The sequence below is a fragment of the Rattus rattus genome, chromosome 1, assembly GCF_011064425.1.
Source record: "Rattus rattus isolate New Zealand chromosome 1, Rrattus_CSIRO_v1, whole genome shotgun sequence".
Classification (NCBI taxonomy): Eukaryota; Metazoa; Chordata; class Mammalia; order Rodentia; family Muridae; genus Rattus; species Rattus rattus.
This window is the reverse complement of record NC_046154.1, coordinates 48,217,656-48,245,147: the sequence shown is the minus strand read 5'-3', so window position 1 is coordinate 48,245,147 and position 27,492 is coordinate 48,217,656. Positions and strand designations below refer to the sequence as shown.

The 27,492-nt window shown below is 51.1% G+C and overlaps 1 protein-coding gene across 1 annotated transcript; it reads left to right on the top strand.

The window, feature by feature from the left end:
• The first annotated feature begins 1,052 nt into the window (after positions 1–1,052).
• Dhcr24 (24-dehydrocholesterol reductase) lies at positions 1,053–27,492 on the top strand. The gene is made up of 9 exons (XM_032901151.1): positions 1,053–1,401; positions 4,470–4,625; positions 9,733–9,838; positions 10,568–10,686; positions 12,119–12,382; positions 16,601–16,744; positions 24,265–24,462; positions 24,794–24,972; positions 25,060–27,492. The coding sequence occupies exons 1-9, from the start codon at positions 1,171–1,173 to the stop codon at positions 25,211–25,213; spliced, it is 1,551 nt and encodes a 516-aa protein (XP_032757042.1). The 5' UTR covers positions 1,053–1,170; the 3' UTR covers positions 25,214–27,492.

Genomic DNA, 27,492 nt, shown 5'->3' with positions numbered 1-27,492 from the left:
AGCCTCTGAAGGAAGTACATAAACTTGGTTTCAGAGGTGGCACCTCGCAGTAGGCTGTGTGGTGGGTGGTTTAGCTCGGTGATACGATGGGAAAGAGCATGCTAGGGACAGATTCACGGAAGGCAGCGCTATAAAAGATGGCAGAATGGAGTGCCCGGGTATGTGTCTGGACAAAGGTGGAAAGAGAGAGAATCAGGAAGACTCGTGAAGAAGAGAATGGCCTGGGATGTGACGACGGGTTTGAAAAATAAATCTTCAAAGCTTCTTCCTGTTCAGGGAAAGTGCAAATACCATTGGACTTAAGCTTCTGGCGAGGTCAGAGGCTGTTCGTAGCCCCGGTCAGGTTGCTCCGCAAGGCTGGGGCCATGTGCTAAGTTCAAACTCTTAATCTAGGGCTGCCATGCTGCCTTGAAGCTTTCTTTCTGTCTCCAGGCCTCCATCCACTTTGGCTTCAGCATGGAAGAATGCCATCAACGCCTCTGTGCTTTTTAAATTACTCGACAGGTGGAATTCACCATCGTGTATTTAAAAAAAATAGGGGTCCCAACTACCCACGGCCCAGAACGCTAAGGGGGTAGTTCAAATGCATTTATGGTAAACGCCTTGAAAATTGAAAGGATCCCCCTCCTGGCCTTGTGCCTTCAGAGTGACATGACCTGCCCTGCCCGGGTCAAGGCCAGAAACTCTCCTGCCCGGGCTGCAGGGTGGCTGTCTGGAGCGCCTCCCACCCTGAAGAGGTAATCCAATGCACGACTGTTTGACGTGTGTCCACGGGAGACGCCACCTAAAGGGGAGATCAAGGGTGGTCCCGCTGCCTCCAGAGCGAGAACCCTAAGTCCCGCCAAGCCCGCCGCTGGCCGACCCTACCAGAGCCCCCAGCCCAGGTCAGCCCCTCCTCGCGCGCCGAGTAGAAGAGGGTGGAGCATCCCGGCTCCCGCAGCCAATGAACGCAGCGGCTCCCTGGTCCGATCCCCGGCGCGGCTCACCATTGGTCGCCGCCTGGGTCTCGGCCCACCGAACCTTGGCGACCCAAGCCAATCGCGAGGCGGCGGGTCCGACTTACAGGCTCCCGGGGCGGTGGCGGCAGGCGCAGAGCCGGCGGAGCGCGGAGCGGGCGACGGTGACGGGCGGCGCGAGCCCGCACCCTCCCGCGCGGCGCGCCGCGACACCATGGAGCCCGCCGTGTCGCTGGCCGTGTGCGCGCTGCTCTTTCTGCTCTGGGTGCGAGTGAAGGGGTTGGAGTTCGTTCTCATCCACCAACGCTGGGTGTTCGTGTGCCTCTTCCTGCTACCGCTCTCGCTCATCTTCGACATCTACTACTACGTGCGTGCCTGGGTGGTGTTCAAGCTGAGCAGTGCGCCGCGCTTGCACGAGCAGCGCGTGCAGGACATCCAGAAACAGGTGAGCGGCGCGGGGCGCGGCTGTGCGCCGGGGTAGCGGTTCGCCGGGCGACGGGGGCGTGTGTGGGGCCGGAGGAACGGGCGTGGGAGGGGGATCGTGAAGGACCCGGCGTGTGATGGGGGAAGGGATTGCCCGAGGATGAAACGGAATCAGCAAAAGCACCGGGGCTACAAACACAACCCTACCCCTAGGCTTATAGAGTGTCCGCTAGGTGCAGGGCATGCGCAGTGCCTGGAAAACGAGGGACCCTAAACCCTCGGGAGGTGTGCAACAGTCAGGTAACTCATCAGGCCCCCGCATTCCAGCGGAGGAATGGCCTCTAGGAGGTGGTGCTGGGAAATGGGGTGGGGGGGAGATCCAAGTGGAGAGATTGGTTGAGCAGAGGTAAGGAAGCTGGAGAGCACAGTCATGAGAGAAAAAGGGTTAGAAAGTCAGTTTGGAGGAGCGTTATGCTAGGAAAGAGGTGAAAGTTTGTTTTGTGGTCCGAGGTGCTTCGGACCCCTTTACAATCGAGGATTAAAAAGAGAAGGCAGAACCAGCCCCCAATCCCGTGTGGAGTCTCGGGCTCTGGTGATGGGCAGTGATTCTGCTACCAGATGTAGTCGTCCCAGTAAGTAGATGAGGAGTTTACATAGGCCAGCCGGCACGTAAGCTAGGACTTCTTCACAGTGAAGCTTCTTCCCCCATCCAGGGCTAGCACGAGCTCCCTCTGCCCCTCCTTATATTCGTCTCTAACTTGCATCAGGCTGCAGAGAATGTCTGCTTCCTGCTGCTGCCCTCATGGCAACCACCCTCTTGTTCTATTTACTTCATGCTGGATGCTGCAGACGGAACAACCGCAGGCTTAGCCTGAAGGTGCAGGCAGACTGACCTCCGGACCAAAGTGAGAGGAGATGCAGAGAGTGCAGCGATCAGAAGCGCTTTGCACGGCCACCCTGGGTTATGTAGTTCGCAGTGCCTGCTGCCCTCCACCCCTCACCCGCACCGTTTTACCTGCACGGTTTATCTGCAGGTTCTATTTACCATTTACCTGCTGGATGCCCGGTGAGCTCCAGAAGACAGACTGTTATCTGACAGCTCCCCTTGGGGCAAGAGTATATTAGTGAATGCTTGTTAACCTAAACTAAAGGGAAGGATGTGCAGGGAGCCGGGAACAATGGGGCCAGTCATGCCGTACCCGTGCCATTCCTGTGTGCAATTTACAGTCAGCAGCCACCTGGTGCCTGGTACCTGTTTTACTAAAATGAGGTTCAAATTGTGAGTTATATGCCCAGGACATCACAACCGGCAAATAAGGCAGGTACTCAACTTTGGCTTCTGTAAGAGTCTGAACTCTCAGCTCCCTCAGCCTCGTGTCTCCATCCCATCCCATGCTCTGGTTTTGCTGCCTCATGCCTAGTTTCCTACCATAGCTTCCTGAGCCGTTACCGGCTTTCTGGACCCTTCCTGTCTCTCTCGAGAACTCAACAAAGAACTTTTTCCTCCCAGGCTTTGCTTCTCTGCCCCAGATCCAATCAACATTGCAGGCTTGATGGTTCCTGCCTGTGTGATCCAGCAGCACCGGCTAATCCACTCCCTGGCACGCTGTTTACATAGAGACTCCCACTGCCGGGGTCAGGAAGAGCTGGGTGGTCTTGGAATTCACCTTTTGTCTTCCCACCACCAACTCTCTCACACAGCAGTGCCTTTCTGCCACATTGAATAAGGGAAAAGCCCCTCCCCATCCTGAGCCCTCTGTCTTAAAGCTCCAGGGCAGCCTCTGACCCTTGACCAGACACTTGCAAAACTTGGTTGAAGCTGGCTTGAGTAAAAAGGATACTCGCTTGTATCCTGGACAGCATTCAGCTGCTGGATGCCCTGTGCGTTCTCCAAGACAGGACTGTTATCCCACAGTTCGTTCCCCTTGGGGCCAGAGTACCTTAGTGAATCCTGTTATATTAGGAGTACGTACACCTCACATACAGCTGACTGAGGCATAACTGAGTCCAGGACCTCTCCCCCATGTGTCTTCACCCAGCCTGCCATGTTTTTCTTAGCTCTTCCTTCCCCTGAGTTGGCTCCATTCTCGTGGGGTGCTGTTTTCCTGTGGAATCCCCAACACTTTCTGGCTTAGATCCAACCGGCGTTGCCATCACCTCAGTAGAGAGAGTGCCCGTCCTGTAACCAGACCCAGGAGCTTGCCTGCTGGGATCTCAGTCCGGTTCCTGAAAATGTCACTGTGGCCAGCAGGGTACAGTCAGCTGGGTGGAGGAGAAAGGAATCACTAGAAGCAGAGGAGGAGACGGCTAGTGCTTGGATCCCGACCACAGCCATGCACCGCGCCTGCCTTGCTCATCTGCAGGGACAAGACAGTCTCCTCTGTCCCTCACCCGCGCATCACCCTCTGCACCCTTCCTGCTCCGGTGTGGAAGTTTTGCCAAAGTCATTCCTCCCATTGGCTGACTGCTCCTTCCTTGCCCCCCCCTTCCCTGTCACATTGGTACATGAGTTAGCGTGTGTGGATGCTAATGACAGGCATCCCTTGGCACGGAGTACACTTCCTAAGTGGCTCTTCTTCCGTGGACTAAGCCCATCTGTCGTCCAGCTGTCTGTCTGTCTGACCCTGTGGTGTTCAATCCTGGCTATGAATTTGGGCCAGTCATGGGGCATATGACCTTATACACACTATCTTGCCCAGGTTTCCCTGTCTGCAAGGTGGTGGGGGTCACCCAACCTCCTGAGATTGAGAGATCTAACAAGACAACGTACAGTAGGTGCCTCATTGGGTGGTTGTACAGTGGAGATGATAATCATGGTTGCAGTTGCTCTGTTGCTGCTAGAAAGCCTTTCCTGAACTTTCTGCATGATGCCTTTGGAGTTCACTTTTGCATTCTTCCTTATACAGGAACCATACGTTGGCTATTCTGTTGACCTTGTGAATTAGGCACAGGAGAAAGCCTTCAGAGTATTACCATCCTCTCCAGTGGTGCCTGGGTAAAGGCATTTCCCCCAGCTCCCTCCTCCTGAAAGAAGGGTTGTGGGCCCCTCTGGGAATCCGAGGCGGAGCCAGCTGAGTCTTGTCCTTGCAGGTACGGGAGTGGAAGGAGCAGGGCAGTAAGACCTTCATGTGCACGGGGCGTCCTGGATGGCTCACTGTCTCACTGCGGGTTGGGAAGTACAAGAAGACGCATAAGAACATCATGATCAACCTGATGGACATTCTGGAGGTGGACACCAAGAAACAGGTGAGGGGGCTGGCGTCAGAGCTCAGTGGTAGAGCATTTATGTTTACCCAGCATTGTGCAAGCCCTAGGTTCAATCCCAAGTACCCCCCCCCCCCCGCCCCGCTCCACCCCCACAAAAAAGGCTCAAAACCAAGCAAGCACATACTGTACTCTGGCTCTGGGAATAGGTAAACACTGCCCCTGGTGTAATTGACTCACAGGGAAATGAGTTCAATGATATCCCAGAGTGGATGGGTCCAAGGCCATCCGGAAAGGCTCTACCTCCCATTGCTGTCCTCTCAAGTGCCACATGGCATCTGCCCAGAGCCAGCCACACAAGCTGAGAACTCCAGAGAATTTTTTGATTGTCTTAGTTCTGTAAGAAAAAAGAAAATAGGGATGGAGAAATCACAGGCAAAAAATGAGAGACAAAGGGGCCCTTTTTATCCCTTCCTGGTAAGAAAGCATGGTGGTAGGCTACAGAGGTAGCAGGAGAGGGGAACTTGGTATAGGCTTGTTGGTTGGAGAGCCCAAAAGTACACACACTCTTTGCCACTGCCACCCGCTGCCCTCCCATCCACCCCCACCACACAAACACTCAATTTTACTTCTTAATGTTTCTGGGCCTTTTAGCTAGGATAAAGTATAGACATTCCTCTTCTCACAACCTAGCTTAAGGAGACGGGAAATCCGGCTTACGTGTAATCAGAGATCTCCAGCGCAGAGATTCAGGTTACACTTTTATTTTAATAGAACATGGGCATATCCAGCGACGGGAGAGGCGTTGACCGCAGTGTGTCCACCTGATGGCATTTCATCAGTGTGAGACCCCGGCTGAAGTACTCACTGTGCCTTCCCTGAGACAACTTCGTTGACATTGCCTGGCACAATAAATGTGCGGATTTAAAGGGTGCAGTTGGGTAATAAATCTTGACATGAGTTTTGACATAATTGCACCAGGGAAATCATTATCAAAATACAGAACATACCCCACAGCCTTAATAGTTTACTCATCCTTGTAATTCTTTCCCAAACCCCTCCCTGCCTGTTCCACCTACGGCCTCCAGTTAGCAGTGTTCTGCTTCTGTCCTTATAAGTGTTAAGACTTCGGGGTACTATGGAAAGAAATAATTCAGTGCGTACTTTTTTGGCCTGGGTTCTCTAATGGATATTTTAAATGCCTCCATATTGATGTCCCTGGTATATACGGTTTTGCTGCTACATGGTATCCTCTGCGTGATCAGTCTGCTTAGTCATTTACTTGCCGATGGACGTCCCTGCTGTTTCCACTTTTTGAAGCCGTTATTAAGTGGTCAGCACGCTTTTGAACAGGCTTTCTATAAACATGTAAGGTGTTCCTTTGGGGCTGGAGAGCTGGCTCGGCTGTTCCAGAGGACCCGAGTTCAGTTCCCATCCTCGTCGTCAGGCAGCTCACAGGGCTTATGACTCCAGCCCCAGGGGGGCCAGCGGATACCCCTGAGTTCTACCACACATAGACACATAGTTTAAACCCATAAAAATAAAACAGAGGCCATGGAGGTGACTCATCAGTTAGAGCATGTGTACTCTGCATGTGGAGCACCCAAGTGTGATTCCTGGCACCTACCTCGGGGGTTCACAACCACCTATAACTCCAGCTCTGAGGGACATAAAGCTTCCGGCTTCCCAGGGCACCTGCACACACGCGTCTACACACACATACACATAGTTTAAAATAAGAAACCTAAAAAAATAAAAATAAAAGTAAATCTTTAGAAGCCTTTCCTTGGGCACATGCCTAGGAGGAAATGGCCGAGTCACATGACGGGCAGATGTTTACCTATGTTTAAGGAAACGGGCAGGTTGTTTCCCTAAGGAGTAGCTTTGCTTTATAGCCCCGTGGGTAGTGTGTGCCTGCCACTGTATATTGCTGAACCGGCTATAGCCGGTCTTGATTTTACCCGTTCTCGTGGTGTGTTGGGGTGGCGTCTCTTTGTGGTGACTGAAGACCCTGGCCACCGTCCCATGTGCGTACTGGCCACTGGCATGACTTTGGTGAGGCCCATTCATATATTTGCTAATTTTTTAAAATCCAAAATCATCCCATATTGCCTCCTAGCCCGTGCGTGGCTTATCTTTCGAAAACCAGAGTTTTACCACCCATGCCAAGAGTGTGGAGGTCAGAAGACGGCTGTGGGAATGAGTGCCTCTTACGGGGTCAGGCTTGGTGACAGGTGTCTATCTACTGAGCCTTGTCACCTCCCTAAACTAATTCTCCATTTCCCTTTTGCTGTGTGTTTTGACCAGAGGTTAATTACAAGGATCTTTAGTTTCCGAATAGTTAGCAAGATCTTTCTGTCTTGGATTTAGCTGTTGCCAAAAATTGAATGCTTTCAACTTTTCAAGGGAAAAAAAATGGGTGGTGTGTGTGTGTGTGTGTGTGTGTGTGTGTGTGTGTGTGTGTGTGTGTGTGTATTGTGTGCACATGCATATATGTTGAGGTAAGAGAACCATTTTCAAAAGTCTGAATTTCTGGAGACTGACCTCAGGTTTTCTGGCTTGCAAGGCAAGTTCTTTTATTAACTGAGCCCTCTTGCTGGCTCTGAAGTTTTAACTACTTGAATAAGGAGAACTCAGTTGATGTCCCTGATTGATAATTCTATTGTCTGTCAGTTCTAGATCTGTCTTGCTTGATGGGTTTTCCTCATCATTATGGCTGTATTTTCCTGCCTATGACTTTTAGCTGAACTGTTGGGACGTTCTGACCTTTTCCTAGGGGGTATTGGGTATTGCATTCCTACATATCTTGAGGTTATATTTCCAGGAGGTGGCTAAGTTCCTTGGAAACAATTTGATTCTGTTGGGTCTTGATTTTCTTGAAATGGACCAGAGTACTATTTAATCTGGGTTAATTGTTCCCTGCTACTGAGGCAAACCATTCTCAGGACCTACCCAAGACCCCATGAATCAATTTTTCCAGGCTGGCTTATGGGGATAGGTACTATGCCCTGCCCTGGATGACATCTTGGCATTTTTTACCTGTAATCTTCCCTTCGGGCTTATGTTCCCTGGCCTCAGCCTCAGGCAATAGCTGAATCGCACATACAGTCCATACCTGGTTGAATACACTGAGGTGGGCTCCCTTTGCAAAGTCTTTCCTCTCTGGGCTCTGGGCAAAACTGTATTCTCTTGCACTGTGCTGCCAAGTCTTTCTGATTGGTCCTCTGGAACGTTAGTCTTCTGCAAGAAGATAGCAGGCTCCACCCAGGTTTCCCTCACTCTGGGCAGATGAGGGTAATCTCCGATCTCACCTTGTTTGTCCGGTCTCCCAGTTATGGCAAATTGTTGTGGCCCCTGTCTACTTTCCTAAGAACTCCTATTCCACGTATTATATTTTGCTTTTTTCTTCTCACGGCAGGTAGCTCTGGTCCCCAGTGCTTTTGTCTCAGCATGAAGTAGATGTGCGTGTGACTGCTCGATAGCGTGTCCCTGACAACAAAAAACCTTAATGATGAAAGACAGTGGTCACAGTTTAATGCTAATTTTCATTTATTTATTTTTATTTTATGTGTGTGAACATTTTGACTTCATGTATGTTTGTGCACTGTGCCCGAAGAAGCCAGAGGAGGGTGTCCCCCTGGAACTGGATGATTTATGAGCAAGCATGTGGGTGCTGGGAACTGAACTCAGGTCCTCTGAAGAAGCATGTGCTCTTAACTGCTGTGAGAAGCAGTGTCAGTGTGTGTGTGTGTGTGTGTGTGTGTGTGTGTGTGTGTGTGTGTGTGTGTGTGTGTTGTGTAGAGGTCAGTCAGGTTAAATTGGATGTCTTTAATTGCTCTCCACCACATATATTGAGGCAAGGTCTCTCACTTGAGTCCAGAGCTTAGCACTTGGCAGGTCTAGCTAGCCAACTTGTCTAAGGACCCCCCTGTCTCTGCCTCTCCTGAGCTGGGCAGATTGTTACACCCAGGCGTTTGCATGGGTGCCGGGAGTCTGAACTTCTGTCGTAATACCTGTGGTATCACTGAGTGGTCCCCCAATCTTTAATGCTAATCTCTTTTCATGTATATGGGTGTTTTGCCTACGTATATGTTTGTGTATCACTTGCATGCTTGGTGCCTGCAGAGGCCAGAAGAGAGCATCTTTTTTTTTTTTTTTTTTTTTTTTTTTTTTTTTTTGGTTTTTTTTTTCGGGGCGGGGAACAAACCCAGGGCTTTTTTCTTCTTTGTTAAAGCTAAATCCCCAGCCCCCAGTTGAGGGCCAACTTATTGCCTTTTGAACTGGAGTTACCAGGCGTGAGCCGCCAACTGGATGCCGGGTTCAAGGCCAAATGTTCTGGAAGAGTATTTAGCCCTTTTTTTTTTTTTTTTTTTTTTTTTTTTTTTTTTTTTCGGAGCTGGGGACCCAACCCAGGGCCTTGCGCTTCCTAGGCAAGCGCTCTACCACTGAGCTAAATCCCAACCCCGTATTTAGCCCTTTTTAACTGTTGAGCCGTCTTTCCAACCCCCACTAGTGCTAAATATTCAGTATGTGTATGTGTGGGTGTGTGTGTGTGTGTGTGTGTGTGTGTGTGTGTGCGCGCGCGCGCGCGCGTGTGTCTCATATCGAAGCATACGAGAGCAGCATAGACATGGGAGAGCAGGACAGATCTACTTCATGATTGTCTCTGGGAGGTGAAGTGCTAAGGTGGATGGTTCATGTCCTCTTCCTCGTCTTTGCTATAAATGCCAAATTAATATTTCTCCTATAATCTAGGAAGCATTAACTGAACATTTGTTGTTTCATTCTGTTTGTTTAGGACTTTTTATTTGTTTTGGTTTTTGGTTGTTGTTTTGTTTTTAACAAGATCTTGCTATATAGCCCCAATTGGCCTCAAATTGTGGCAGTTCTCCTGCCTCAGTTCCCCAAGTGCTGGCATTACAAGTGTATGTGACCACTCGCAGCTGTTATGAGATCTTCAAGGGGATGGCATTCAGCACTGGTGGACTCGGAACCAGAGATCATATTCTCTGAGATTAAAGGCAGGACAGTTCTGGAAAGGTCCATAGAGACTGTGGAGGACTGTCCAGCCTGAGTGCCTGGGAATGCTGAGAGGACACTGTGCACGCATTCCTGTTTCCCTCAGACCTAGCCTCTCTTCTGTTTACAGATTGTGCGAGTGGAGCCCTTGGTGTCTATGGGTCAGGTGACAGCTTTGCTGAACTCCATTGGCTGGACCCTGCCTGTGTTGCCTGAGCTCGATGACCTCACAGTGGGTGAGTACTCCACGTTCACGGCGGGATCACAGCAGAGGAGTACGGGCCCCATTCCATACAGCAGATCATCCTGCTGGCTGCTCTCCTGTTTGGGCCAGAAATGGCCGTGCTCCCTTCTGAGTGGTTCAGATATTCTGATCCCATCTGCTTCCTCGTGACTGTCCATACTCCGGTTATACCGCTCTCAAACACAGAATGAGTTTGGTCCCTCTCCCAGTAGGGTCTGTGACCATCAGAGTTCCTGTCCGGGGCCAGCACCTCCTATAGGTCAAGCTCCCGCCCCTCAGTAACCTCTCTTCAGTCGAGTCTCTCTTAAAGTGCTTCACGCACAGATTTTTTTTTTTAAGACAGGTTTTTGGGTTTTGTTTGTTTGTTTGTTTTGGGGTGTGTGTGTGTGTGTGTGTGTGTGTGTGTGTGTGTGTGTGTCCCCATCCGTCCCTGGCTGTTCTGGAACTCCCTGTTAGACCAGGCTGGCACCTTAAACTCACACGGATCCCTTGCCTCTACCTCCTGAGTGCTGGGATTGAAGGCATCAACCACTACTGCCCTTCCACACACAGATTTTTTTTTAACCTCTAAGGCTGGTTAGAGGTGAGGGTGGTGAGCATCCTTGAGACCTATTCACTCCTGCTTCTCAAACTGACTGATAAGGGATATCCTATTTTAGCCCCATTCCGCCAGCCCCACCGGCACACCACAGCTTTCCCTCTGACATACGTGTCTCCGCAGGGGGCCTGATCATGGGCACCGGCATCGAGTCATCGTCCCACAAGTATGGCCTGTTCCAACACATCTGTACGGCCTACGAGCTGATCCTGGCAGATGGCAGCTTTGTGCGCTGCACACCGGTAAGTTCAAAGATGGGGTCATTAGGGACCGACCGTGGAGTCAAGGCGGAAGCTCTCCTTAGATTGCTTCATTGTCGATACATCTATTGGTCTGTACAACCCCTTAAGTGAGCTTAGGCACTGTTAGGAACATTTCATATGTATTATGGTGTTTATGTTCGTCACCGGCCTAGGAGGTAACTACTAAGATTACCCAGAGTCAGGAAGCTAAAGCACAGAGAGACTAATAACCCAGGGTCACACAATGTAAATCCTACACCACTAACTGAAACCTGGGTAATTGGGTTCAAGGTGGGTACATCACAACCACTAGAAGAGAACCTGTCGAAGGATGACTAGCTCAGGAGTTCGGGTCTGGGATAAAAAGACCCCAATCAGCCCAGAACTGTCACTTTGGCTCAGGACACCTTCCCACAGACTCATCTGAGGCCTGTCTTCCGTTCATTATCAGGAGAAGAAAGGAAGACAGGTTTCTGAGGCCGGTTTCTCCTGACAGCTATGTGAACTGGAGGTGCTATCAGGGGCATTAGGGGAGTCCTGGCATAGAGTAGGGATGCAGTTTGGGCAGTGAGATGAGCTAATAGCCCAGGGGCTGGAGTGGTTGACAGAGCCCTGCTGTGCCAGAGGCTTCCGCTGCCTTCCTCAGGACATCCTTGTCCAGGCGCCTATCCCACCACTCCCCATCCTGCCTACCACCAACGCAATGTGTGTTGGTCGTGCTGGCACAGCATTAGCCTATTGGTACACCAGCCCCAGGCTGGATTTTTTATTTTTGGAAAGGGGCTCTTTTAGACATAAAGAATCTAACTTAATAACGGCCAACCCTGCTTCAGAGTTGGGAGAGCCTTGCCTGAGACAGGTCAACTCATGATCCTATCAAATGTGGGTAATGTCAAATGTGGGCAGTGTCCTGCTGGACTCTGAGTGTAGGGTAAAGTGGACCAGAAAAGGTATTGTTAGTTTTAGTGCCCGCTCAGGAAGGGCATTTTGTACATTTTCATGCCTCCTGGCTACGCTGACTCTAGTAGGGACCCAGCTCATTTACCCTGTACTGTGCCCCTCCTTGCCCTGGGGTCTTTGGTCAGTTCAGGTCATGACCTTACTGGGCAGTTCGGGACCTAGGCCTCAGCAGCAGCAGGAAGTGAATGCTGTTGAGTTAAGCGTCCCTGACATACGGAGCAGTAGGAGGTTAAATATGGAGTAGAAATTGCAGAGGGAACATTGAGTAAAGGTGAGATAGCAACAGGCAAGGATCCAGTCCAGGCCCTATGCCCCCTCACTGACCATAAGAAGTCAAGCTCTCGGGGTTGGGGATTTAGCTCAGTGGTAGAGCGCTTGCCTAGGAAGTGCAAGGCCCGGGGTTCGGTCCCCAGCTCCAAAAAAAAAAAAAAAAGAAGTCAAGCTCTCAGCCTGTACCGATTCTCTCTCACAGTCTGAAAACTCAGACCTGTTCTATGCCGTACCCTGGTCCTGTGGGACCCTGGGCTTCCTGGTGGCTGCCGAGATCCGCATCATCCCTGCCAAGAAGTATGTCAAGCTGCGGTTTGAGCCAGTGCGGGGCCTGGAGGCCATCTGTGAGAAATTCACCCATGAGTCCCAGCGGCTGGAGAACCACTTCGTGGAAGGGTTGCTGTACTCCTTGGATGAGGCTGTCATCATGACAGGGGTCATGACGGATGATGTAGAGCCCAGCAAGGTAGGCCAGGGGAGGAACGGTGGGCAGGGGCTGGGCCTATAGACTGCTTCATGTGGTATGGTCCACCCGGATGCGGGTAACAGGCTCCCTCAGAGACGTGAGGAGCCACAAGAGGCCTGCCTCCTCCACTGCTGCCACCCGCCAGTCATGGGCTTCCCTTACAGACAGAACCTGTTGTCTAATGACAGACAGCCCATGTCCTAGATGAAGAAACTGATGTTCCTAGGGCTAATTTAAATTTCTACAAGGTGGCAGAGCCAAGATTGAGTAATTGCCTAGATACTTCCTCGAGACCTAATGGGCACACCCTCGGCTTTCACCATACACTGCTTAATGTTTTATTAGCATATTTTAATTATACATATCAAGCAAGTAATGTTTTAATCTTTTTTTTTTTTTTCTGACAGGGTTACCTATTAGCTCAGGCTGTCCTGGAGAACTTACTGTGTAGTCCAGGCTAACCTCCCAACTTAGAGCTATCATCTTGCTTTAGTCTCATGAGTGTGAGTGAGTTCTGGAATTATAGGTGTGAATGACTAATGTTTTTGGTTTTGTTCTGGTTTTGTGTTTTTTTGTTTTAGATAGGGTCTCACTGTAGAGTCCTGGCTGGTCTAGATCTTACTATGTACACTAGGCTATCCTCAAACTCAGAACCGCCTGCCTCTGCCCACCAAGTGCGGGATTAAAGGCATGTGTCACTATACCCAGCAGCCAAGTAATTTGTGATAGCAGGGTTCTTTTTCCTCCATTCAGACAGGATGCATGCTTATGGTAAGAGACCTGGAAATATAAACAAATAAAAAGACCCCACCCACACATGTGACCCAGAATTGTTCCTCATTTATTTCCCCATTGTGCATACAGAAAACCTTTTTCAAGTTGTTAAATTATAATCTAGGATGTTGGCATTGAACATGAAAGAAAGCTAAGGTGCTTCCCTTCACCCCCGGGGTAATCACTTGCACAGTTTTCTCTGCATTTATCAATGTATGTGGCTGTACATGTCCTGGTTTTAGCCTATACAGGCCTCTTGTTGTGTGTAAGTACTTGGCCTGACCCATCGTTCACTGAAAAGCACTTACTTTCACTGAACACTTAAGGCTGTCTTCTTGTCCTTTTCCTACCAATGTGTTGATGAATGAAATGGAATCCTGAGCCAAGGTGTGAGCACCCTAGATATGGGTGCGAGGCCACACAGTCCTCTCAGTGGAGCAGCCGTGCTCGTGCCTGTGTCCAGCGGCAGGTGACGGAAGGCCTTTCCCCTGCGTCTCCTGCCAGCAGTAGAGAGAGTATCACACTTTGATTTTTGCCAATCTGATAAGGTTAAAAATAGTCCCTCTTTGTTTTGTAGCTCTCTTGTTACTTTTGAGGTCGGACATATCTTTACAGAGTTTTCTAACTTGGCTGCCCTTACCTGTGACTGTCTCTTCAAATTTGCCTTGTACAAGTGGGTAGGCATTGTCCTGTGCTGTGGTGCCTGGGTCAATTTAATGTCTTCAGAACAGTGCATTGAGCGAATGCCCTTTCCGTCCATAATTGGCAATTTAAGTTGCTTCCAGTTTTGTTTTTATTTAATTAGTGAAGCCGTGAGAAAATTTGCTCTTCATCAAAGGCACCTCCTAAGGCTGTTGGTCTCTATCTATATACTTAAAATGTTATAAAATTGGGGCCCCCAAGAGAGCTCAGGAAATGTAGATACTTCTCACCAAGGCTGATCATCTGGATTTGGTCCCTGGGACCTATGTGACAGAGGGAAAGAACTAATCCCAAGTTGTCCTCTGTTACACACATACACACACACACACACACACACACACACACACACACACACACACACACACACACCCAAATTAAATTGTTTTTGTCTAATTAAAAGGAAGGCTTAAGGTTTAGCCCAGTGGCTGTGAGCTTACCTAAAATATATGAGGCTCTGGCTTCAGTAAAATCCAATATTTTGAAAAAGACTCAAATTGTGGGGAGCAATCCCTTCTTCATGTTAGGAAACGAGACCCAGTGAGAGATAGAGACGCTAGCCTCGAGCCTAGTTGTTGTGAGTCCCCCACCCCTAATCACCTATGGGGTGTCTGGTCCAGAGGTGTTGCAGCTTTTCTGGGACATTTCCTTAGAGGCTGTCCACAGCGTAAAGCTGAGGGACAAAATAATTTCACTGTGGTTTGAGATTAGATGCCATCAGCATGATGATTGCTTAAAAGAATTTGCTCAGCTCTGAAGGTAAACCCTTGTACTTCCTGAGGAGGGAGCAATGTCCCAAGACCTTTCCAGGAGCTCTTCCAAGCCAGGTGGTAGAAAGGACCAGAGGCTAAAGAGTCTTGCCATTTGTCCTAGCACATAAGACCAGGACGCCAAGTGCAAGTGGAATTGGGACAGAAGAGTAGTAAATGCTATCAGATGGGCCAAGCATCCCAGTTTAGAAGCCAGCCAAGAGGCTGGAGTGATGGCTCAGCAGTTAAGAGCACTGTCTGCTCTTCCAGAGGTCCTGAGTTCAATTCCCAGCAACAACATGGTGGCTCACAACCATCTGTAATGGGATCTGATGCCCTCTTCTGGTGTGTCTGAAGACAGTGACAGTGTACTCATATACATAAAATAAATAAATCTTTAAAAAAAAAAGAAGCAGCAGACAGACAGACAGACAGACAACCAAGCACTGTGAAAGGCAAAGGACCTTCTGGTGGCACCATCCAGCATGAGGCTCTCTATGAGGATGTAACCCACTTCAGAGCCAGGCTGGAGGTGGCTTTCTATGGATATGTTAAAGCCATCTTTAGCCTCTGCAGTCGCCTGGGCTTCCCTGCAGCTCAGTATCCTGAGTGATGGCCAGCTGGCTTATTTACCATTTCTGGGTTTCTCTGGCACAGTGCTTCCTGAAGATCTTGGACCCAGACACCCCAAGTTTCAACTTAATTACACAGTGGATGCCACTGCCAGGCAAGTGGCCTGGCTCCCACTGCCTTAGATCAAGTTGCTCTGTTTGCTGCTGGTTTCGGTCCCCTTGCGTTACCTCTGTCCACAGGGAAGCCAGCTTGGGCAAACAGACTCTTGCACTTGTGCAAGACTGGGGCTCCCACTCTCCTCCCTGCAGGGTGCCTGGCAGCAAAGGAGGCGCCTTAAGAAGGTAGCACCCAGAGAGGTTGCAAGTGCAGGCTGCAGAGGGAAAGGCTGAAGGCTATCGGGAGGCCAAAGAACAGATGTTGTAGCCCACTGTAGACCAAGCCCATGCTAGATGTGCCCTGTGTTATGTGTTGTGACCCACACAGACATTTCAGTCAGCAGCGTCTCCATCTTACCCTATAGAAAGCGAGGCACACAGGCTAAAGGATCACCCTCGCACATGGGAGGAGCAGACTGGCATATAGAATAGTATAGTGTGTACAGTATGGTCTTAGCTTTGGCTTTACTGTTTTGTTTTTGACACACAGAGAGGGCTAAAGCCCTGAAAATATACAAAACAGGGTTAGGGAGTAGCCTGCACCAGTTCACACAATAGAGTGTGGCTAGGCCATATTTGGCCCAGCCTCCCAGGTCTGGAAGCTGCTCTCTTCCCAAGAGAACTTGCCCAGAATTCAGTTCAGAGGGCTGAGGGCTGAGCAGCTAGGTCATCTCGGCACCAGGCAGATCAAGGCCTGACCCTGATCCTGTGAGGCAATAGTTCAGTGTGTCATTTAGGCATTAGAGGACACACAGCCCACGGTCAGGACATTAGCCACCTATGACGTTCCCTCCAGGAGAGGGAACGTAGAGGGAAAGTGCTGATCCCAGAGGGCTGGTGCCGGGCCGGGGAACAGCGGGAAAGTGCCATGGTTGGCTGGAGCTTAGCAATGGATTGCAGTCAGGGTGATCTGCACTGGCTCAGGAAGAGCAGCAGGGAGCTGACCTGTGCAAGAGCCCTGAATTACCACTGACACATTGACTCTGTTCTGGTCAGGACACGAGCTACTAACCACCCCCAGACTGCAGAGCCAACTGCATAGCCCTGTGCACAGCTCTGAGGTTCACTGAGTGTCTGCTCTCTGCGTGAGAGGGCCTGCTGTGCCCAACCTCCCTGGCTTTGAAGACTCTCCAAGGCCACAATTGACATGTCAGAGCTTAGCAAAGGCCAAGCGCATTAGACAGCGAGCGGCTGGATCGCTGTTGCTCCCTGGTGGCTCCCCAGTGACTCCCCTGTGGCCTGATCACAATGCCCTCTTGTCATTTCAGCTGAATAGCATTGGCAGTTACTACAAGCCGTGGTTCTTCAAGCATGTGGAGAACTACCTGAAGACAAACCGAGAGGGCCTTGAATACATTCCCCTGAGGCACTACTACCACCGCCACACGCGCAGCATCTTCTGGGAGCTTCAGGTGAGGCTTTGCTCTCTCAAGGCCCTGGCTCTTGGGACAGCAGGCCATTCACATTGTGGCCACAGTTCTCTGTCTCTCTGTTGAAAGAAATGGTCTTGTCCTTGTGGTCCAGCAGGGCAGTTGCTGTGTTTAGGCTGGGGACAGCCAGCTACAGTGAGAAGTCGGCTTTCACCATTGACACTGAGAGTGGGGCCTTATTGGAAAAGGTAGACCTTATCTTCCTGGAAGCATTACCATTGCTGAACAGAGAGACTCTAGCTCCGTGTGGGGCCAGAGCAAGATGGGGGAAAGGCTGTGCGAAAGGAAGAGGGGCGGGAGGTCAAGGTGTGCCTTGAGGTGAGCATAAGTCTGTCTGTCATTATGTTGGAGGGATGAGTGGACAGGTGGCACTTGGGCTTGAGGAAAGGACAGGCCACACAGAATCTCCAGGAGTCTGGGCAGAGGAACAGCCAGAGGCGGACCAAGAGAATTAATCAGTGTCTGGTGCATAGTTCAGGGAGCTCAGTGCACACATGAAGCTTCACCTCCATAGGGCCCCCCGATGTTTTCTTTGTACCATAAGGAAACCTCATGCTCACTGAGCAAGTAAGCATTTTGCACATTCTTTAGGGGACACACGCACACACAGAGACACGTGTAGTTGTTGGAGAATGGTAATCGTGTGTCTAACTGGAGGAGGTCCTGCCACAGTGTCTCCCACAGTTACTATGTGGCTTACATTTCATCTGGCAGCGTCCCAGTCTTCCTGTCCTGGCTAATACTTACTTTCTGATAAGCTATTGTTATTACAGTTATCCTCAGGTGGCTTCCTGTGGTGTTTGATTGTAGTTCCTTATTGATCCCTTCACATTGAACGTTGTGTCAAGGGCTTGTGGGGTCTTTGGTTGGTTTTTATTTTTAGTCCATTCATTCCTTTTGTGTGTGTGTGTGTGTGTGTGTGTGTGTGTGTGTGTGTGTGTGTGTGTGTGTGTGTGTGTGTGTGACACACATATATCAGGATGTACGTGTGGAGGTCAGAGGACAACTTAAAAAATCAATTCTCTCCTCTACCTTGTGGGTCCCAGGGATTAAACTCGAGTCTTCAGGCTTGGTGGCAAGCGATCTTTATCCACCAAGCCATCTCACGAGCTCCTTTGTTCATTTTTCCTGGTCTGTTTGTGTTTTGTCATTGACTCGAGTGTGCTTTCCACATACTTACCCATCTTCACAGAAGATACTAAGCCATTAGCAGATTCACGATTCGCAGTATTTCTCCCGTCCTGCACGTTGCTTTTCGCGGTTTTGGCAGTGTGTGACGATGCACACTCATGTCAGTGAAGCCCGACTCAGCCAGTGTATCAGTGTCAGACCTAGGAGTGTATTAACAAACACAAGGTCACGAAGAGCCTTCTCTCCATCCCCCAGTCTATGCCTGCCTCCGGGAGCTTCAACGCCTTCATTGGGTTGAACATTTCACACCTACTGTGCGAGGCAAGAGTCAGCTGCAGTCTCCTGCACACCTCTGTCCCATTGTCCCTGCAAGCTGCGTATGTCTGAAACGCAGCAAGGTTGCTGAACTAGAGCCGAGGCACAGAATGAGGTCACACAGCAGCCAGAGGCTGGATCACATGGCTCCTTGTAGGTCAAGTGAGCACTTTGGCTTACTGTAGGTGCGATTGGAAGCCAGTGGGGGTTTGGAGCAGGAAGGTGGTCTGTCCCGCTCTCTTTAATGACTGTCTTTGGTAGCTGGGTGGAGGGTTGGGTGATCATGGAAGAGGATATGAGAGATTTCTGTTTGGGAGGTAACAGAGAAGAAAGCTCAACTGAGGCCAGGAAGGACCGGCTGTTGAGCAGATCTGCAGGATAGCCCGACACATTGGCATGAGATCAAGGTTGGAGACCCAAGAGCTAGGTGAAAGAGGTCCCCTAATTACGACAGGAAACTGGGGGTGGGTGGAGGTGGCGTACAGTGAAGGACACTGGAAATTCTACCCAGAGCACATCTGTTGAAGGTACTCCATTGGGAACGCAGGCTGGGCCCTCAACTGTGTGTTTGAGGACCAGAGGGTCTGAGCAGAGGTAAAGGCCATGCATTTAAATATGGGCCAGTGGCAGAGAAATGTTGGGTTTGTAGGGAAAACGTTTGGGTTTGTGTTTGAGATAAGGTCTCTTGTAGCAGAGATTGACCTTGGTCTCTGGCCTCCACCCCCAGATGCTGAGCACATGGCCTGCTCAGCCACACCCAGCCTTTTCTTCTTTCTGGCAAATAATCTTTAAAGCCAAGATAGGAGACAGATACAAATGCCCAGCCCTGGGTGCCCACAGCCCTGGAGAGGAGGAGCCAGCGGGAGAGAAGGTGCCCTTAGCATAGCCCTGTGGAGACCTTCAGGGCCGTGTTGAGTGCTAAGTGAGACAAAGGATAGATTCAGCTCTGACTAGCAGTGGAAGACTGGGCTGGTGAAAACCAGTCTCTCTCAGAAGCTACTCCTGACAAACAGACTCGGTCCAGGAGCCAGAACCAAGGCTGGGGCTGAGAAAGAATCTTGTTTCTTGTCATTGTTTTCAGGAGAGATGACATCATGGTTATGTGTCCTGGAGCTGATAGCAGTGTGGGGGCTGTTTAAAGAGTGGGATGGCACCTTGGCTCAGCCAAGGAGGTGGTCTCTTGGTGGCATGCGGAGAGGGAACAGGCGCTTGTAGTTGGGGACAGCTGGGAGGTGGGAGGTTGAGGATGTCCCCTTCTGGTTGCCTGTAATTTCTCAATGAAATCAGAAGTAGGAATTTCAGCCAGAGCATGGTCACAGCTTGAGAGGGGTGACATGCAAATTGTCCCTTAGGCAACAGGAAACTCATTGTCCAGGAATGACCACGGGATTCAGCCTCCTGAGACTGGTGACGTGAGTCTATGGCGAGGCCAGCGTGTATCTGTGGGTTTTCACACTGTGAGTGACTCCAGGGGTAGAGTGGGCCACCTCTTAGGGGAGGTTGGACAGTAGGAACTCTGGAGTCAATAAATATAGACACTGGCCGTCTGGGGCCCCGGAACATTCTTGAAGGGCCAACTAGCTGATATTTTAAGCTCTTCTACTCCAACCACTGAGCTCTGCTGCTGAGGTAATCCCATGTGGCTCAACTGGCTCTGGGAAAAGATACACTTGGACTGGTTTGGCTCCAAGGTTGGATCACCATGGTGACAATGTTGCCCGAGGTATGACCTAAGAGCATTATTCCAGCTCAGTGAAAGATAAGACTGCTGGAAGATAGGCCAACCGAGCTGGGGAGCCGGGGAGCCAGGGCTACTGAAGTGTGCGTAGATCATGCCTGTGAGGGTTAAAATCACCAAGTGTGAGTGCAAGTGAAGGCATTGCTGGTCCCGGACTCCGTAAGGCAGAGCTGCAGCGTACAGGGTGCTGTGAGGGGATACGGAGGCACACATCTCAGCGATGAGAACCACAAATTCGAATGTGAGGTGATGGGTAGCCGTGAGTGTGAGTGAGAGGATGGTGCTGTGGTCTGGGCCTCGTTGAGGGGGCCATGAAGTAGGGCAAGCAGATTGCAGTGGTTCGGGCTCCAGTGAGGAGTTCATGAGAGTGAGGGGATAGGAGGATGATGGATGGAGGAAGCCCTTGCCTGTGACTACATGGGCTCCTTGAACTACATCACGGCAAAGTGGTGGCTTCCCCTTGACAGGTCACCCAAGAGACTCTGCAGACGCTGCAGTGTACCTGTCACATCATGGTTTCCCGGCCCTCCTGCTACACCCCACGTGTTAGCATCGCGTTTCATTTAGTTGAACCCGCTCCAGCTGAGGGGTGCTGAGCCCCCATCTCATGAGGAGATAGATTTTAAACCGCTTCAGCCTGCTATAAAATGAGGCTTGTCGTAGCTTTGTGCTAGCAAGTGAACAGTGTCCTAAGTCACCTTCATTTACAGGACGGAACGGGAGGACAGGTGTTTAAACCTGTGTGTGCTTACCTGGAGTTTACATTGGGGTCTCAGAAATGCAGGGCAGTAGGGAAACGGCAGCAGGAGAGGCTTCACTGTGGAAACCTTCACAAGGAAGGTTTCAGCTGGGCCGCAGGAGCTCCGAGCAGGGTTGACTTCAGAATAGTGTGCCCCTTGAGATCCATGGACTTTGCCCACACCTCTGCCCCAGACCAGGCCTTTCTCCCTTCCTCATCAATGAAGCAACTTCCTTCTTCCACGGGTAGTTTCCTGAGAAAGGACCCAGTTCTGGGTGTCCCTGGGGAAGTGGGTGGAACACCCAGCTAGGAGGAGTTATAGAAGTTATGGAAGCTGAGACCTTTCTGATAAGGAACACACACACACAATTTCAGAATGCAGGCTTTTGCAAGGCACCGTCCTTCCCCTTAGCTGTCTTCTTCACCTTCCTCCCTGTAAAAAAAGGCCTTTGAAAGAACTGGCTGAGCCTGCAGTCTGGGTGATAAGCCAGCCCATCCCTCACCGGGAACTAACCTGACTGGCCCAGACACCTCCCAGCTTCCCCTACTTGGGTCACTGAGCAACACCAAAGTTCAGAGCCAGCTAGTTATCCTGTGGGGCCCATGCACAAAGCAGGCTTAGAGTGCCTCTTAAAGTACTAAAGCATAATGCCTTTCCCTTTGTCCCTTTGTCCCTTTGTCCTGTCCTAGATGTTTGAATAAGTACAAACTAATCCTAAGTTATTAGCATGCAGTTTACCATTTGTCTTTTAAATATAAATCTAAGAGCGCTTACTTCCTCCTGTGTTTTATTTTGTTGTTGTTGATGATGATCCCAGGAAGATAGCGCTAGGCCGGGCAGTGGTGGCGCACGCCTTTAATCCCAGCACTCAGGAGGCAGAGGTAGGCAGTTCTCTGAATTCAGGGCTAGCCTCATCTCAGAGTGAGTTCTAGGACAGCCAGGGCTCAGTTTTAGGGTGCTTATATGAGGCCCTACATTCAATCCCTGTCATAGCAGTGTTGACAGAGAGACAGACCACTGTCTCCTCAGTACTTTTCGCTCTAGAGAGATGGTTCTGTGATTAAAGCAGTTGCTGTTCAGGCATGAGGGCTGGAGTTTGAATCCCCAGAACCCACTTAAAGCTAGGCATGAAGGCATACACAGCTATAATCCCAGAGCTTCCAATGGGAGATGAGGCAGGAGAATCTCTGGATGCTTCCCATCGAGTTAGCCTGGCATAACAACAGAGACTCTACCTCATACAAGGTAGAAGGCAAGGACAATGCCCAGAGTTGTCCTGTGACCTCCACAGACATGCATACACACACACACACACACACACACACACACACACACACACACACACACACAGACTATTTTTGGTACATGAACATTTTGACCTTTTCCTTTCCGTTAGGTAAGAGACGCAGCCCTACTTCATCTGTCCCGTCCCTTAGGGGTTGCCGTTTGTCATAGCAGTTGTCAGTCAGTGTGTGGTAGGGTGAGTGGGGTTAACATAGATAAGAAAGGAGATCCTGGGATCCTTGGTCGTCCCTGGGGCTCCGCAGCCAGCCCATCAGAACAGAGGTTGCCAGTAGCAGGCCAGATGCAAGCCACCGTTGAGGTGGTAAAAGCCCAGGAGGGAGGTAACTGTCGAATGACCTCAGCATATTGGCAGGACAGGACAGAAGCGAAGCCAGGGCCTTGGGACCCCAGGTCATTAAGGGGCCAAAGAATGTGTAAGGGGGTGGCGGGAAGAAGAGCAGTGTTTATCTCTGGCTTTCTGTGGCTGACAGTTTCATCTGATACAGAACCAGGAATCTGGTGTCTCATCTCAAGGTGTCTTGCTGTTCACCTTGGAAACATCAGAGACCTGGGACAGCACATTGCCATCGGGTGTTTAGGGGGCAGTGTTACCTCTAGCTTCAGAGTACAAGACGATGCAAGGATCTAAACTAGGATCCCACAAAGATGCTCATAATGTTTAACCCAGACTCGTCCGTGTCCAGGAACTTAACATCACCTGTACACGTTGATGGGCAAAGCCACGTGTCGAGGATCTTGGCTGATAAGCTTTGAGTGATCTACGTGTTCATAGATGGAGAGCTGCTTAAATAAATGGTTCTACCTCTGTGCAGCCTGTGGGAATGGATGGAGAGGTGTCTTGTGGGATATTCAGTCCCTTCCGGTAATCTTCTCTCCTCCGAGCCAGACGGAAGCCATAGACTCACAAAGATGAGCAGGCATGGCCACAGTGGCTAGCTCTGTGGCACCATTGGATGCACTGCTGTATTCTGATGGACAGAACACCATGGTGGGAGCCGAAATGCTGGCTAAGCTCTGTCTGCAGTGTGGATCAAGTGGATGGACAGTGGCTAGGTGCCCTCACGGGAGAGCTCTGACCCCAGGGATGCTACTAGGTGCACTGGGCTTTTCGCTGTTGGCACCAATCACTGCTTTGGGCTCCCATTCTGAGAGAACCTTTGGGGGCTCCCTCTGACCTCTGTCCCAGCTCCTCGGCAGTCTAGAGTCCTGTACCCTACACTCCAGAGACAGTGAGCGTCCTAGTTAGTGTTTCCATCTCTATGAAGAGACACCGTGACCAAGGCAACTCTTAAAAAGGACATTTATTTAATTGGGGCTGGCTTACAGGGTTAGAGGTTCAGTTCACTATCACGGTGGGAGCATGGCAACTTCCAGGCAGGTACGGTGCCAGAGAAGGAGCTGAGAGTTCTACATCTTCATCCAAAGGAAGCCAGGAGCAGACTGTCTCCCACGTGGCTAGGAGAGGGGGTCTCAAAGACCACCCCCACAGTGACACGCTTCCTCCAATAAAGCCACACCTCCTAACAGTGCCACTCTCTGGGCCTAGCATATTCAGACCACCACAGTGAGTATCTCAGGGCAGGAACCATGTCTTTAAATGTCTTGTTTCTGACACCCACCCTTGGTGTCAAGGCTCCAGAGGCTGTGGTACCCACCCTCTGCATGTTGGCGACTTAGCAAGGTAGCCAGGCCTAGAGCTGGGAGAAATGTTGTAAGCTAAGGGTGTGGTGAGAAAGCAGCAGCAAGACCCAAGGCATTAGAGGCATCTGCCTGTCAGGATCTCCAGGAAGACCAGGGGAAGCAGGTGAAGAAATGGTTGGCTGTGTACAAACTAACCGGTAGACTCTTGGTGGAACTAGACTCCATCCACCCAGTCCTTGCTGCAGACCTTAGAAAAATTGCTCAAGCTCTCTAAGAATTCCTCTTCTCACTGCACAACATTCACTTGGCAAATATTTATGGGATGCCAACCGCTGACTCCTCTTGAGAGCGGGAATGGTAGTCACATAATTGTGTTCCCGGCACTGGTCACAATATCTATTTGCCTCACGTCACTTTTCACAAATAAAGAAGCTGAGCTCAGAGAGAAGTTATGTAACTAGCCCAAGGCCATTGTAGTTGGTAAATTGTGAGGTGGGACTCAAACCCAGACCCATCTGGTAAAGTCCTAGGTCTCCTCCCACACAGAGGGGCTTGCACCCTGAGTTACTTGTTCCTATGGATTGATGCCCTGGCCTGGCCTCCTTCTTCCCATCCCCGTCTCTGTCTTTCAGGACATCATCCCTTTTGGCAACAACCCCATCTTCCGCTACCTCTTTGGCTGGATGGTGCCTCCCAAGATCTCCCTCCTGAAGCTGACCCAGGGCGAGACTCTGCGTAAACTGTATGAACAGCATCATGTGGTACAGGACATGCTGGTGCCCATGAAATGCCTGTCTCAGGCCCTGCATACCTTCCAAAATGACATCCACGTAAGCCGAGTGTTCAAGCGGGCATGGTCCCATGGAACCCAGGCCTTCTCCCTTGAGCTGTGTCACCCACCCATCTTTGTGTATCCGCCCTCTGGGCCTCAGTTTCTCCAGCTGTATGATTAGGGTCTTGCCCGCTCTGGGACCATAGTGCCCTGATAAGCTGCTTCTGAGTGGCCCCATGATATGGGGGTATCTAGCAGGACTGCAGGGGGAGCTGAAGCTGGGAGCCTCTAGTGCGTTACAAAGCTCCTTTGTGGGATGTGGGTGATTTAGTCCTGTGTCTGCTGCCTCCTGAGAAAAAATAGACCAACCTGTTTCTCTGACCTCCCAGGTCTACCCCATCTGGCTGTGCCCGTTCATCCTGCCCAGCCAGCCAGGACTTGTGCATCCCAAGGGAGATGAGGCTGAGCTCTACGTGGACATCGGGGCATATGGGGAGCCACGGGTGAAGCACTTCGAGGCCAGGTCCTGCATGAGGCAGCTGGAGAAGTTTGTGCGGAGCGTGCACGGGTGAGTGAGTGGCCCTAAGTTTGGGGACTGAGGGTCCTCTCACCATCTTGTCCATCCTCACAGCCGCACTCCCTCCCTCCCACGCAGGTTCCAGATGTTATACGCCGATTGCTATATGAACCGGGAGGAATTCTGGGAGATGTTCGATGGCTCCTTGTACCACAAGCTGCGCAAGCAGCTTGGCTGCCAGGACGCCTTCCCTGAGGTGTATGACAAGATCTGCAAGGCTGCGAGGCACTGAGCAGGGCCCCTGGGGAGCCAGCTGCATGGGAATGGACTCGCTCTCCCTCGCTCCAACTTCTCTGCTTTCCCAGATTTCAGAGAGAAACCCCTTCAGAAATCCCCGAGGTAGCCCGACGGCCTCCAGGGCAGCTCAGGCAAGTGGAAGCACGTGGGATTTGGAGTCAGACAGAGCTAAGTCCCAGTCCCAGATTAGCCACTCATTAGCTGTGTGACTGAGTCTGGGCTAGTCACCTGACCCTGTGTGCCCCGTGTTCATCTGTGAAAGGAGGTATAAATCCCTATGTGCTGGACGTCATTCACACAAAGGGCCCATCGTGTGGGAGGGGCTTCGTAAGTGGTAGCCAACACCGCTGCGTCCATGTAACCTCACACCCGGCTCATGCTTTGGCTTCAACAGCTGAGTCCAGACAGGTTCCCCACCGGTCACCTGTGCACGGGTTTGGCTGGCACCATGAAGGGGATTCCTTGGAGTTTCACCTGCATAACCTGCATCAGCCCCAAGAGGGTCTTCCCCCTGGGCCTCGGGGATTGAGGGTCATCTGGTTGGCAGGCAGGCCCAGGATGTGCTGTGCCAAAGCCAGGTCTGCTCCAAAGTGCTCTCTGCCATCTTCGGACCGTCCTGCCCCTACTTGTGTGCTCAGGCCCGAGGGCCACCCCAGCCATCACTGAGCCCACTCAAGACTGTTCCTGGAAGACATCTCAAGATGGGAAGCCTAGCCTTCCTGGGCTTTCCTTTCTTGACTTCCGGCATCCAGGCCTCCTCTAGAGTCCACTGAGTCACAATGGGGGCACATGCTCATGACTGTGTCACCTAGGGGCGGTTCCCACACTGAGTGAGAAAGGGGCAACCGCCCTGTTGTTACTGTGAGGACCCTCCCTGGGGTTGGAGAGAAAGCATCCAGGGTCACTCATCCCCCTCTCCCATTTCGTTCCCACTCCCCCGGCTCTAGTTAATTTCAGTGCCTTACAAATCCTAAGCTCAGAGAAAGTTAGCTCCATTTCCGTTCCTGAGGGAGGGGCCTCTGAGGTCCTCCTGCCTTGTTAACGAAGTGTGGTTGGTTGTGCAGCCCCCACCTTCAGAACTGCCTGGCCCAGCTGAGAACCCAGAGTCTGAGGGGGAATCAAGTTCTGGAAGGAAAGCCAGAACTCAAGCGCTGAGCTGGTTGCAGTCTCCCCCACCCCGCCAACCCTGCTCCCCCCTCCAAAAGCTGCAGTTTTCTCACCCGTCACGTCGGAACATAAGAGCTCCTGAAACCTTTCTACCAGATGGCGGTTAGGGACCGTCCATCAGTAGCCCTTCCCTCCTCCACCAAGCCAGCTCCCATCCATGGTTTTCATCCATCTGGCAAGGGCCAGAACCCTTAGAGTCATAGTCGAAGGATGCTCACTGATGCTGCTGAGGGGTGGGGATCCCGGACAGTGCTACTGCGGTCCTGTGAAGGCCGGTGCACTCGGGGCAGTTGGAAGGCAGAAGAATCACCTCATCCATTTGACCTGTGAAGGAAGTAACCTCACTCTGCTGTCTGAGCAGCATGCGTTCCTGGCATGGGCTCTCCTAGTGGTCCGTGTGCATCCTTGCGCTCGCAGACCGATGACCCTGCTTGCTGCAGGTGACTGGTCAGTGCGAGCTAGCTTAGTTAGTGTGGTGTATAAGGCGCCATCATTCCTCCAGTCAAGCCTCCATTCCAAAGCAACTGAGGCAGTGGCAGTGATGCCAGCAACCTGTGTCACCCAAAATTACCAGAATCCAGCCCTCCACGGGCACTGCCCAGGACCTGGGGAGGGAAGGGGTTTTGCATCACAGTAGCCTCAGGTTCGTGTTTGGCTCTGGTAATATCTTGCCTGAAAAGTGGTGGTCTTCCAGGCATGGTGTACGGGGTCCCAGCCTTGTCTTGCAGCCTGTCCTGTCATCGTCCAGCCACGCAGTGGCTTGATGGAGTCACTTTGCTCCTGTGGGACAGTGCGTGTGGGAAGTCAATGCAAAGCCTCCCCCCTTCGTGGCTCTGGTTTCTTGGCTGCATGGTTCTCTGTAAATCCAGTTGTAGCCACTGTCCGGCTAGAAAGCTGAATTGGCTGATACTGAAAGGGAAGAGGGGGATGGGTGTGGCAGTGTGTGCTGTGTGATGTTTTTTTAATTTGGTCATGGGGACCAGGGAGAAGGCATGAATTCCCCTTGTCAGGCTCCTGCAGCCTTGGGCACTGTGCCTACTCTCCAGAACACGTCCCTGTGGCTCTGGGGCCACCACTTGTGTAAAATAAAGTATGGCCTGGACGATG